The sequence below is a fragment of the Erigeron canadensis genome, chromosome 5, assembly GCF_010389155.1.
Source record: "Erigeron canadensis isolate Cc75 chromosome 5, C_canadensis_v1, whole genome shotgun sequence".
Taxonomy (NCBI): Eukaryota; Viridiplantae; Streptophyta; class Magnoliopsida; order Asterales; family Asteraceae; genus Erigeron; species Erigeron canadensis.
This window is the reverse complement of record NC_057765.1, coordinates 26,608,128-26,622,877: the sequence shown is the minus strand read 5'-3', so window position 1 is coordinate 26,622,877 and position 14,750 is coordinate 26,608,128. Positions and strand designations below refer to the sequence as shown.

The window sequence follows — 14,750 nt, the reverse complement described above, 5'->3', positions numbered from 1 at the left end:
TAGTCAATTTTTTGGTAGGCGACTATTTTTTTGTTTTGGTAGTAGGATTTTGTTTCTGGTTGAAAATATGTGAGGGTTTATTCCAATGTTGTATATGCATAGATATAATATAATTTTTTGGAGACTTTTAAGGATAAAAAGATTTTATATTAACAATAAGGGATAATGGTACCAGAGTGTAACCAACTATTACCAAAAGGTTATAATTTGTAACCAACTACTCGACTAGCTATGTAGTGTAACCACCTTTGCTTGTTGAGTTATGTAATGTATGCTAACATGTAACTTCCAAATTATAACCTGTAAGTGCCATGTCACCCGCCACATCAACCGCCAAGTCAACCCTTAATGCTTACATGGTGAAAGGACCAGACTCGATAAACTGAAAACATAAATTTTTTTTTTTTACACCCCACTGCGCCGCAGTGGGTCGAGGACTCCCCACTGCGCCGCAGTGGATATCCTCGGCCAGAACTGAAACATGCCCCACTGCGCCGCAGTGGGTTCGCTACATCTCCCACGGCGCCGCAGTGGGAAGAACCAAAATTGTTTCCGTGGGATTCCACTACGCCGTAGTGGTAAAAGTCACCCCCATTGCGCCGCAGTGGACCACCTGATAGCAACCCTAAAACTCATTTCGACCATGAACAACTTGTAACCATCAAATTTCGATCTAACAACTGCAAGACACTTTCTAGAGATTTATAACAACTTCATAGACACACTTTAAACACAATTAAAACATAGTTTGATTCATAAATCCAAAATCAACCCTAACGGGTCATTTACCCGTTTTGGCAACGATATCGCCCAAATGCGACAATACCAACTTCCAAAAAGACTTTACAACTTGAGCATTTACAGAAATGTTACCGAAACATGACTCCAAAACAAAATGTACCGTGAGCCAAAGGAGAGGGACAACTAGGTATCTACACCAAAAGATTGTCATCCATCCAAGGATGACCTAAATACCTTCAAGAACTTCCAACGGTTACTTCAAGCTCTAATTCAATTTTCTTCGAATCAACAACACTAGTTCCTTCTTCCGGAACTACCTATAAGAGTGTAAACAACTAAAATATAAGCAAAGGCTTAGTGAATATACTTGCATACATTTACGAATACGAAGGAGGGCATAGTACAAGGACTTTCACATGTAACCTATGGCATCGTCATGTCACATTTACATATTCACCTTGCACACAAACATTACATATATGGATCCATGTAAGCTAAACAATCATAAAAATCGTATCTATCGGGATTTTTAGGCCTCGGAGGTTTTTAGGCCTCATATCACATCAACTATCGGGATTCTTAGGCCCCGGAGGTTCTTAGGCCTCATAAACAATGCCCCACATGGGCTTCATGCCAAATCAATTACCATGCTTGAAATATTCACATCTCATGGTAATTGACCCAACGTAAACATAAGGGTATGCAAATATACTCACCTCCTCCGCAACAAATCAATAACGCTAAATAGACAAGCACAAGCAAGCTTCAACCTATAATCATATCATAAAGTGCATAAGCTTACATTCACAACTCGACTAGTTCAACCTAGCCCTTCTCAATCACTAGCCTTTCCTAAACCCAAAACCCAACCCATTTGTCATTGAGTTACTTTCATCTTTAACTATAGCATTAGGTAGTTCAACCTACCATTTTCATTCACAACTCAATAACTACAAAAAGATTCATCTTTTCTCATAACTTCAATTTATCACAAGAGCTTATCAATATCATAATCAAACACATTATATAACTCAATGACAACTAGGTTAACTAAGGAATTGGAAAAAATTAACCATAAATCGTTTCTAGTAAAAGCCCCCAATTTGGTTCATCCATGAACCCTAATTTCAAAAGAAAAGATAAAGCTAAATTTGGGGAAATTTCTTACCTCAACAAGGAAGACAATTACTTAGGGTTTTTAATTCACAATCCCTTCCTCTTTTCTCCAAATTTTCGGCCACCACCAAAACCCACAACCCTAACTTTTGATTCTTGAATGGAGATTATAAGATGGTGATGTTTAATACAATGATTTCTCTTTTGAATTGGAAGAATTAAGCTTTTGATTTTGAAGAGAAGAGATGGAATTGCATGAAGATGTAGAGATGAAGAGAAGTGGAATATGACTCATAAGTCATATGGATGGCTGGCACTTTGAGGAGATGCCACGACCCATCCCACCTTTTTGTGGGTATTTTACCCGCTATCCGCTAAAGTTCCAACTAAATTAACCCCAAATCCAAAAATAAAATACTTGGGAAATTAATTTAATGTCAAAACTATATAAAGGGGTTAATTTCTTTTACCTTAAAATCTTGGGATGTTACACATGGACTATGATTCATTAAACATTTATTTGTATATGAGTAATATTTAACCATAATATATATAGAGGAAGGGAATATGAGGTTGTTAGACACTTAAGTTGGGTGAAAACCCCTCACATACCTTTTTTTAAACCATAAAAGTCATGGGGCCAAACATTTAGTCAAAATATTAAAATATTGATTTTTCACCCAAGTTGAGTGAGTATGAGGCTGTTATGCACTCAAGTAGTTCATTACACAATATAAACATTCATACATAGTTCATTACATTCTCAGATACTTATCCCTTAAATATATATAAAAAAATACATATTAATAATCACATTACATGAGATGATCGAACACTAGAAAAACACCACGTAGCACTATGAATTCATTAATCAATGTATAAATAAGACATCGATGTAGCACCCATTTCATGATAATGATGTTGAATAAATTTAGAAGTTTATTGTCGGCAGTGATGTAGCACCCGTTACTGGTCATTGAAGAAGTCGCCGGATTCCAGTGACTCTTTCTAGATTCCGGCGAATTTTTCCAGTTTTCGGTGACTCTTTCCAGATCCGGTGACTCTTTTTAGATTCCGATGACTTTATTGACATTACGGTGACAAATATACAAAACCCATTTAAAATACAAAAATAGATGATTTCGATGCAGTGTGGTAGTGAGTAGGGAAGTGGTGTGATGATGACCTGTCGGAGAAGAGAAGAGGTTCAAGGGAGATAGATTTATACTTATACATATACAAGTGCACATATGATATATAGATATAGACATGAAGCGGGGGAGAAGAAACAAAAGGAAATAACAGTGGGGTGTTTTTTTTTATATATATATAATTATTGTTTTATGTATGTCTATATAAATAAACTAGATTATTATCCGTGTAATATGCGGGAAACATATATAGTTAATCACATGTTAAGTTTTTATAATATTATAAGTTGACAAGTATTTAACCGGGTAAGAATTAAACCATTAAAAAACTTGAAGTTACATTAGTGGTCGTTTAGATTCTGGTTAACAGTGACTAGGCGGTTGAAAAATGGATACATCATCTATCAGAAGTCTTGCTAAGTAAGGTTTTCGTTTCTTTGGATGTCTTTCACGCATCCGAATATGTCTGCATTGTCATTGTACTTGTGCTTTAACGTATTGCTCGAATAATTTAGTTATATACTAAAATTACTAAGCAATTTTAGTTATCAATCTATATATCGCATGTTGTGTTAATCTGACTTAAAATTATGCATAATAACATTGCAATTTTTATACAATTATTTTTCTGATATACAGTTATAGTTTACTATATACTCCATATTTGTTTTCTAGTTTTTAATCAAGAAGGCGGTTTAACAACCGGTCCAATTTTCAAAACATTGATTAAATAAAAACGTTATATGATAAAAATCCTATACAAAAATCCATATAACCAAATTTTATTCTTTATATGATAAAAATCCTATATAAAAATATAATTTAATAAAAACATATTATATTATAAAAAAATTCTTATTGTAAAAATGTTAATAATTAATTTTCATAATAAGAATGATGTAAAATAAAATATAAAAGTATTACTTTCCATAAAACTATTATTAAAAACATTAATTATTATGTCTACAAATTTAAATAAGGAAATAATAATAATTAAAGTTTATTAAAATAAATTAGATCTAAAAAAGTTAAATAAGGTATATGACATCATCATTTGATTTAATGGCTCTAATTAAAAGTTGAATTTTATCTAAGGGTTTATACTTTTCCAATTGTGAATTACGATTTATCTTTTATATATATTTAGAGATGAAATGATTAATGTAAGTACACATCATCTTTATCATTTGAGTCAGCATGCCATGTAAGTGAATTTTCAAATGAAAATGGAGTAGTTACCGGTTACCTGTTTAGCTAGTCACTCGTTACATTACATAACTCAAAAGGCAAAGGTGATTACACTACACAGCGAGTTGAGTAGTTAGTTACATTACATAATCTTTTGGTCATAGTTGGTTACATTCTTATACATTTTATCTAAGTGTACCCCAATCTTTTTTTTAGTTATATTATATTTAGATAGATGTGTATCGATGATGATGTATATATAAGTGTATGTCTTTAAATTAGTATGTATCACAATTTGGATAAAAAATTAATTAATCTTGGTTCATCGCTCGATATGTATGTTTACATAATTATATTAAAAATCTCTTATATTTATGTAGATTTTTATTAAAGTTCATATTTATATATGCACTTACAAACATATATAATAATTTAAAAAATAGATAATTAATAAGAAGAGAGGATTAGGTTAAGGAGGAGAATTAAGGGTGCCAAATGTACCCCCAACCCCTCTTTTAGTTATATTATAGATATATGCTGTTATGTTGAAAATCTTTTTTGTCATAATTTATAATTTACGACTTTCTATTTATCATTTTTTATAGAATATATTAAACTAGTAAGTAGATTATACTTATAAGATTTAATATTTCTAACTTATAATTTAATATTAGTTATGTTATTATTTAAATAACATACCCATCTACTAATATAAGAAATATGGTAAAAAAAAAATGTAAAACAATACAAAGCATGTTTTACCATCATAACTTTAGATTAGGTGATATCATTACCAATGTCAAACGAATACTTGATCTTGATATATATGTTTATTTATGATGTATCTCTCATTATTAGCTTATCATTTAAGACACTAAATGCATGTGATGGACATGTTCAAATTTCAGTTTCTATGTAAAAATATTGAAAATTACTAGCATTGTACCCGCGCGATGTGGCGGTGGTAGTGACAGCGACGGTGTGATGGTGGAGGCGAGTGTTGGTGGTGGATGCGACGTCGAGTGCCGTAGATAATTAATATAAAAGTAATTGATTTAAAAGGTTAATGGAGATATTTTAAAAAAATAAATGATTGATAGTGTAATTTAATTATTAATGTTAAGAGAATAGTATATGTGAAAATATTTTAAAGGGTTGTAGCCTTGTAGATGTAAATATTACATATGAAGACATTTTAGACATTTCCCCCCTGTAATTTTCAACATAGGGGGTATTTTCTTTAATATAAAGTATAGATATATAAGTACGGGTATTAAGACTAATTACAAAATTATATACATAAAGAAAAGAACAAAAAATACATAACATGTATACGAACAAGAACAATTAATACGTCACATTTTATCAAAATAAATATTGCTTAATTAATATAATCAACCCTACGAGCTAGGGCGGTAAAATACGTCACTTCAAATCAAAAATTTTTATCTCAAACATTCAATTGGAATACAACATCAGAGAAAGTTGATCGTATAATAATGAAACTTTATATGTATCCTAGACAACGAGATGTTGACAACGAGCAATTACAAGTATTCTGAGGGAAACCCCAAGACTTGTAATCCCTAAGGATCGAACTCAAGACCTTGGGTAAAACCTAAGAATGATCAGTTAGACTAGACATCATTGGTAAATGAGCTTTGCTATATGAGTTACACTTATCAATACTCTCTTATAAAACAAATCACTCTTTTTCTCATCTTCTAACTTTCATCCTTTGAAATACTTAAATTATCTATTACTTTTATTAACTAATTTAAATATCTCCACCTAATATATCTATAATACCCTTAATGAAATTTATTACTTTTACATTACCCTCATTAAATCCATTACCTTTAAATTAATAAACACATCGCTAGGTCACCAATACCGGTGGCCCGACGCCACCGGTTGTTGTCACCGCATTGTACGGGTAACCTTCTCGTCATTTTTAATACTGATTTCTAATCACAATACATTAAAATCATATCATCAATTACTCGTCACTTTCCTATTTTTATTTGTCAAACACAATAATGTATTTATATTATTAAATAGATATTATTATTATTATCATTATATATTTAACTCACTAAAAAACATAATATTAATATTAATAAGAAAAATTACATTAAAAAAGAAAAACAGTAATACTCATAAATAAAACCACTCTTCCTCGTCATCGAGCTGAGTATGCCAAAGATTTGAACCACTCTTCCTAGTTGAACCGTTGTTTTTGATACCAATCAACGAGCTGTAGGTATTTATGATGTTATTTAAAAAAAAATGTCTTCCGATTAATTTTCCAATTATTGGATTTTCGGACGCCTAGACCAAATAGACCTAATATTGTGCCAAAATCACTTTATTTTCGTTTGTCCAACTAGTTTGCTTCTTTTTACAGTTTTACTATTTTATTCGCGTGCGCATTGCACGACATTTGCCTAGTGCCCACCAAGTCATCGACGGGGTTAAAACTAGTTTGTTGATAACTTTGTACCCTATAAATCAATTTATTTTTTTTTTAAGTTAACAAGGGGTGTACCGAAATTAAATTTTCCAGGAATCACTTCGTGTCGATCTGTTGCCAATGAACTTTCCGGAAGACGGCCTTTTATCGAAATCAAAATTTTTTAAGCAATCACATTTTTAACACCGAATAAAGTGAGGGGATGAGATGTTATTGCTAAGGATGTGTGTGTGCCGATGTGTTATTTTGATTATATTTTTAAAAATATTGACATGACGTTGATGTAATAAAACTGAAAGAGTGGTGTAAGTGACATACACCGATGTGTTAATTTTATTATATTAACTGGAGCATGTCACTTATGTGTCAGTAACTATTAACGTAACGTTAATTAGTAAATGATAGAAGTAATGAGAACCCATTAAAAGGGTCATAATGAATGTAACACAATTTGATGATAAGAAAATTTTATATATTTTTTTTTTTAACGATGAATTTAACACTTCAACCATAAGATGCACTTTGTTTGTAGTAACCCAATGGCTAAAGGTTATTGTTAGTTGGCCAAACCTAGCCAGATGGAGTGAATGCCTGTTAGTCTCACAATCCAGAAAAACCCATCAACCGGCCTACCTGTGGACACGATGACGAACTAATGATAACACCTGATGCTTGCTAAGATATGAACTTAGATCCCCAAGCTAAAACTCTTAATGCAGGACTCTTATATCAAATTTTTTTAAGGAGTTAGGAAATTCTATCTCCCATCTAAAAATTTCATTATGCTAGAAGGGATGTTGGTGATGGAAGTGTTGATGTTGGTGGTCGTTCGCCCGAAAGAAAGAAAGGAAACAAATCGGGTGATTGGGTTAGGGAAAAACGATTGCTGGTGGTATTGATGGCGGCGATGATGATGTTTTCAGGAACTTAACGTTGGAGTGACAGACAGTGGTGGTGTTGCCGGCCAACGATGATGATGGACAGTGGTGGTGTTGAATGTGTGTGTATGCATGATACAGAGAGACGTGATTGTGTGTTTTATGTGTTAGAGAGCGATTGGGGGTATTTTAAGAATATTAAAAAAGTGTTTTTTTAAGGTGTGGATCATTTTGCTCGCAATGAGGGATCTAGCTTACATTGTCTTAACTGGGTCCGCGCTAAAGAGCCCTCACCCTCAATACCTAGTAGGAGGAGAAACTCCCGACTAAACCGCCCGAAGGCACGAAATTTAATTGGGATTAAACACTGTCTCCTCTGCAGGACTCAAACTTGTTTCACTGGAGGATTTTATTGTAAATTCCTTCAAATGTCATTCTTATGTTTCAAACTCGAGACCTTCAGCATGAAAAACTGATGCTCAACCACTGAGCTATAACGGTAAGTACAAAAATTGTTTAATTTGCTTAAAATGATAGATATAGATATAGATATTCTGAAATATTATTTACATTTTGAGATTACATATGAATGAAATATTAATTAGTTGCATGATATAGATCCGATATATATAGACATATAGTATACACTAATACACATATATGAGTAATACATGCTCTCACACCCAAAATCAGTAAACCATCCGGCCATGGCTCCTCATTCCTTATTCATGTATACCCTTTTGACCATCTCATTATCTATACATGGAGTCTTTTCTGTAGAGTACCAAGTAACCAACTTCGCCGAAAACACTCCTGGTGGAATCCGTTTCACCAAAGAAATCGGAATTCCTTACACAAAACAAATAATGGGACCATCAATGACTTCGTATGGTCCAATATCTTACAAGAAAACGATCCCTCTGATCGAAAACCTGTAGAAACTGTGACCGTTAATATTGTAGAGTATGATGGAGCCGAAGCAATCACATATGGCGAAATGATTAATGTTAGTTCAATATATTTAAATGGGTACGATGGGGACGTGAAATGGGAATTCACGTCCCTTTTGTACCATGAAATGACCCACGTCTTCCAATGGAATGGCGAGGGTCAGGCACCTACAGGATTAGTAGAAGGGGTTGCGGATTATACGATACTAAGAGCTGATTATTATCCACCTGCCTTTGCGAAGCCTGGGGATGGTGATAGATGGGACCAAGGGTATGATTTCACGGCCCGTTTTCTTGAGTATTGCGATGGGATCGTTTCGGGGTTTGTGGGAGAGCTTAACAAGAAGATGAGATATTCTTTTGATGTCAAGTATTTTGAAGACTTGACTGGAAAGTCTGTCGATCAACTTTGGAATGAGTATAAAGCCCAATATGGAAATTGATCGATAATATCAAATTGTGTAGAATGTAGTGATGAATTTGTTATAATTGGAAACTAAATTTGAAAAGATATGAAAAAAGTGCGATACATTCCTAGAAACTTATGTCCATGATCAATACATAGTCACTATCTAAAACTATTTCATTATGTTTCAGTTACGTGTTTACAAATCATATGTTTTAAATACATTAAAAAAATATTATAAATAAAAATTAGTATATTTAATAAACTTTAATGAAATACAAAATTACTATTTTAAAATTAAAATTATTTTATACTTTAAAAAGACCGACTTCATTTTATATACTTAAGAAGGACCCATGGTAAAAAAATAACCATTCAACATCTATATGTTCACCATTTTGCAATACAAAACACCCTTGGCGACCAAAAGCCCGTAGATATCACGGATTATACAGTTTAAAAAACTCCATGCAGGTTTAGACAAAGGTATCACGGATTATATAGTTTAAAAATCAAACTATTTTTTTTCGAACATTGAGTTGGTATTCGACATGAGGGAAACCTCACCCTATAATGGTGTAGCCTTACACGTACCCTAGACAACGAGATGTTGACCACGAGTCGTACAAGTATTCGAAGGAAAAAACCCCAAGACTTGTCATCCAGAAGGATCGAACTCACAGCCTTAGTTAAAACCTAAAATGACTCTGACCAGTTAGATTAGTCATCATTGGCAAAAATCAAACTATTACCCACGCCTTTGCAAAGTCCGACTCTGTTTAGGCTTTCTCCACATTAAAACTCCAACACACTATCACCACTGGCGAATCTAAGTAGGAGTGAAGTATATGCCCAATTTTCAATCCACCCCCTTCAAATGCTTAAAAATAATTACTTTATTTATTTATCTAGGTCCAAAATTTTAAATAACATGTGTCCAACTATATATCTTTATATACTACCTATGTTAAAAAATTATACATACAAATCTGCCCTTTAAGTATGACATCTTCTTTATTATAATACTAAAAGATATAGTTGTTCTATGACTTATCGATCAATCAAAATTTTCATTTACATTAAATTTACTTTTGCTTTTATTTTTGACTTTTGCTATTATAACAATAATTTGAAATATATAAACCCACAAAAAATTTATTTATTATTAATTATAATAATAGTTATTGAAAGAGTCGAATTAAATTACATTTTTTTTCAATCACTAATTTCTATTTTTTATCTTTTTATAAAGTAATATATTTTACAAAATACCTAAGTTAAATATAAGTAAAACTTTTTAGTTAGTCATTATAATTAATAAATAATTTATTAAAACATATATCCACAAACAGTCTAAAACTTATTTATGATCTAATTGATGATGGTAATCCATTCCACTTAATAATTTATATTCACATCCTATAAAATACAAACAATACTATCGTTATTATTAAATATATATCAATCTTTTTTTTAGTAAATATTAAACTACCAGTATGCTATTTTTAATATTTTATATTTTTGATTCATAGTATTGTTTTTATTTTCGTTTATCTAATAATTTGTTCCATTTAAAAAATGTTGCTAATTAATTTCCTGTATAATTGACACGGAATTGGTAAGTGACAGAATAGATAAATAACGTATGTATGGATTAAGTCAATAGAGTTGTTTTTTGTTTATTAAGTCAAAAATCAAACACGTTTGATGACTTAATGGATTAAGTATCTTTGATTAAATCATGACTCATGACTGAGTATATTAAGTCCTAAACAAACGCCACCTTAGTACTAAATACTTATATTAACACATAATATCATATTGAAAAACACAATAAAAAAAAATAGAAAAATCATTTGAATAATTAACGTATATAGTCTTAAAAACATTAGGAAAAACGAAAAAGGAAGTCAATGCTTTTAAATTCCATGAACTGGCCCATGTTTTACAATGGGCCATGAGGCTAAAACACCTGAATGGTTGCAAGAAGCTTGAGCCTTGAGGTAAGAGACTGGGGACAAAAGTCACAAGACATTTTAAATTGGAGTTATGTACTCGGTAATTTCTCAAGTCTCCAAGCCCGGTAAAAAGTAAGACCATCTGCTCTCTCATATCTTGCTAAAGATATACGATTGGGTACTCTCGTCAATGTTATTTAAAAAAAAAGTATATTCTCATGCTAACAATAACAATAACCAATCGACAAGTTTATTAAGTTACAACAAATTTATTTATATAAATAGAATACAATTCATTTTTATATATGTGCCCAAAATTTTGCGCGTATCTATTTTATGATATTTTTACCTCAGCCATTTGAGTCCGTAGATGATTCATGGCTCCCCAATCCTTTTTCCTGTGTATCCTTTTAATATCATACAAGAAAGCATCACGGAAGAGAATGATCACCAAGTCCACAATATATTCAAGGATCCCAAGCCAACAAGGTTTCTACATACTATTCAAATCTTTATGCAAAATAGTTTAGTGAAATGTGGCAATATGTAAATATTTGAGGGATTAGTTGTGTAAATATGTTAGGCCGGTTAGATAGTTAGTTAGTGGAATGGTTACTTTTGTCTTTTCCTATATATATCATGTAAATGTATTTTCATAAATTAATTAATCAAAAAAATCATAATTTGTAAAATTTCTCTCTCAAATATGTAAAGATGTTGATTTGTAATAGGGATAACTGCAGAAAATATAAAGCACCTTTAGACCAATTCATGATATTAGCAGTGACCTTTAAAAGTTTTAGTTATTAGCAATGACCTTTCATTTATTGGCGTAAATAGCAACATTTGACACGTGTCTTTGATGACGTGGAAAATTTTGATGACATGGCAAACTTTTACTGATGTGTATTTTCTTATTTATCTATTATTCTTATTTTCATTGCCAGGTTAGTTTCCCCCAAAATAAAAAACTCCCACATGATAACAGTGACACACATTTAGGGTTTACGAGTTCATAAAACCCAAAATTGATTACGGGCGATAGGGAAGCAATTGAGGGTTCTGATGGTTATATTTTTTTTCTATTTAAATATAGGAATATAATAATGATTAAGAGATTTTGCACATTAAAATACAATATTTGACCCATTTCATTCGTCTCATAGAGATATAGTATGATTCCCAGTGTCGTTCATCTGTAAATGTGTTGAATATGTCATGACTAATTCTTTTGATTAATGTGATTTGTTTTATACAGGTTTGGGATTTAAAGACTACTGATTGTCTACAAACATTCAAGCCACCACCTCCATTGAGGGTATTGCTAGTTTACTAGTTACTACCATATAAATCACAATGGGTCCTTAATTTGTTTTCTTCCCCATGTAATTTTGCGTTTCTTTTGATTATAATTTGCAGGGAGATGATGCTTCTGTAAATTCCGTTCACCTTTCCCCCAAAAATTATGACCATGTAATAGATTGTAACAAGACACCATCCATCTACCTTATGATTTAAGTAATCGATTTTTGGTTTTATGAATTCTATAAACCTATGTCAATGTTACAATTTAGGGGTTTTTATTTTGGGGGAACCGATTGGGCAACGAAAATAAGAATAATAGATAAATAATAAAATCCACGTTAGTAAAAAGTTGCCACGTCATTAAAATTTTCCACGTCATCAGAGACACGTGTCAAATGTTGCTATTTACGCCAATAAATGAAAGGTCATTGCTAAAATCAAAAACTTTTAAAGGTCACTGCTGATATCGTGAATTGGTATCAGAGCTTAATTGAAGCCCTAAATTGCTTCAATTCGGTGTCAATTAGATCCTTTCATAGTCCGATCATCGTCTCCGGTGAGTTTTCCGGCGATTTCTGCACTTTTTTTCAAAACCCTAGAATCTCTTTTTCACAAGTGACGTCAGCAATGGCTCCAGAAGTCCAATCTACTGAAGAAAACACTCCTCCATCTACTCAAACTACTCCTCTATCAACTTATTCAACTAATCATCCACTCTTTTTGCATCAAAATGACCATCCAGGTATCATTCTCATCACCAAGAAACTTACTGGATCTGAAAACTATAATTCCTGGAAACACTCTATGATAATTGCTCTCAGTGCCAAGAATAAGTTGAAATTAGTGAATGGTGAGTTCACTGAACCAACACTAAACTCTGAACTTAGGCCTCTTTGGGAACGTGCAAATGATATGGTGATCTCTTGGATTCTTAACACTGTTTCTAATGAAATTAGTAACAGTTTGAACTTTGTTAGCAATGCCTTTGCCCTTTGGAGAGAACTTAGTGAACACTACCCCCAAATAGATGGCCATAGGATTTTCCAAGTGAACCATGACCTAATTGAACTCACTCAGCACAACACCTCCATTAAGGTCTACTGTCACAAACTAAAAGGTCTTTGGGATGAGCTTGATGCTCTTGAGGCACCCTACCTTTGTACCTGTGCTTGTTCTTGTGAGAATGGTAAGGAACATGGCAAAAGAGAGCAGGGAAAGAGGCTAGTTCAATTTCTGATGGGTTTAGATGAGAGCTATACTAATATCAGAGGCCAAATACTCTTAATGCAACCCCTGCCAAATGCTGCCAAGGCCTATAGTATGTTAAGACAAGAGGAAAAGCAACGAGAAGGTCCAAAACCATCATCTATAACTCCTATGGCTCTCAACACTGTCACATACTCACCAAAACCATATGTACCAAGAGCAAATTTACCAATTGACAGAAAGACTGCATTCAAGAAAGGTGTCAACTGCACTTATTGCCACAGAGAAGGTCACTCAAAGGATGAGTGTTACAAACTGGTTGGTTATCCCACTGGACATCCATTGCACAACAAATACCAACCTCCACCACCAAGAACTTATCCAAGCTTCAAGGGAAAGTTTGTCAACATGGTGGTTCACATAGAGGATCATGCCAGCACTTCCAAAGAAACTCCCTATCCAGTTCTAGTGATGTCACCAGAAGTTTCTGCAATGCATGCCAAGTTTGATCAACTGCGGAACCAACTTAATCAAGTCATGATCATGATGCAGCAGTCCACCTCCACCAGTGACCTCCCATCAGCAAGTATTACTCCTTTACCACTGAATCTGTACCTAAGTTTAGGTTAATTGCATCCTGTCTATCTAAGTCTAAAGATACCTGGATAACTGACAGTGGGGCCATTGATCACATTAGCACATCCCTTACAAATATGCATAATGTTCGAAAATGCAAAATACCAATTAGAGTTTCACTGCCAAATGGCTCTCACACTCTTGTTGACACCATTGGTTCTGTCACCATCAATGACCACATCACTCTTCACAATGTTCTCTATATACCTTCTTTCACTTATAATCTCTTATCCATCAGTAGATTACTGACACCTCACACTTCTATTACCTTCACTCATGACTCCTGCATTTTCCAGGACCATGAAAAGAAAATTGCTCATGGCATTCTCTTCAATGGTCTCTACATTCTCTCCACTGCAGACAAGGCTTCAACAATTTATTCTAAAGCTACAATTCTGAATGCTACCAGCAATGCTCATCTTTGGCATGCTAGGCTAGGGCATTGTTCTTTTCCTGTTCTTAATCAAATAAAAGAACTTTGTATTTCTGATAAGTGTAATTCTAAAGTTATATGTGAACTATGTCCATTTTCTAAACAACATCAACTTCCCTTCCCCCTAAAGTACTTCTCATGCTTGTTTTGTTTTTGATCTCATCCATATTGATGTTTGGGCACCCTACCATCATCCCACAATAAATAAGTGTAAATACTTCCTCACCATTGTAGATGACCATTCCAAGGCCACCTGGACATATTTTTTGCCATCCAAACACCATACCATATCCACCATTACATCTTTCT

General features: G+C 33.0%; 1 protein-coding gene across 1 annotated transcript; it reads left to right on the top strand.

The window, feature by feature from the left end:
- Nucleotides 1-8,544: 8,544 nt before the first annotated feature.
- Nucleotides 8,545-8,940, top strand: LOC122601447. The gene has a single exon (XM_043774204.1). The coding sequence runs from the start codon at nucleotides 8,545-8,547 to the stop codon at nucleotides 8,938-8,940; it is 396 nt and encodes a 131-aa protein (XP_043630139.1).
- The last annotated feature ends 5,810 nt before the right edge of the window (nucleotides 8,941-14,750 follow it).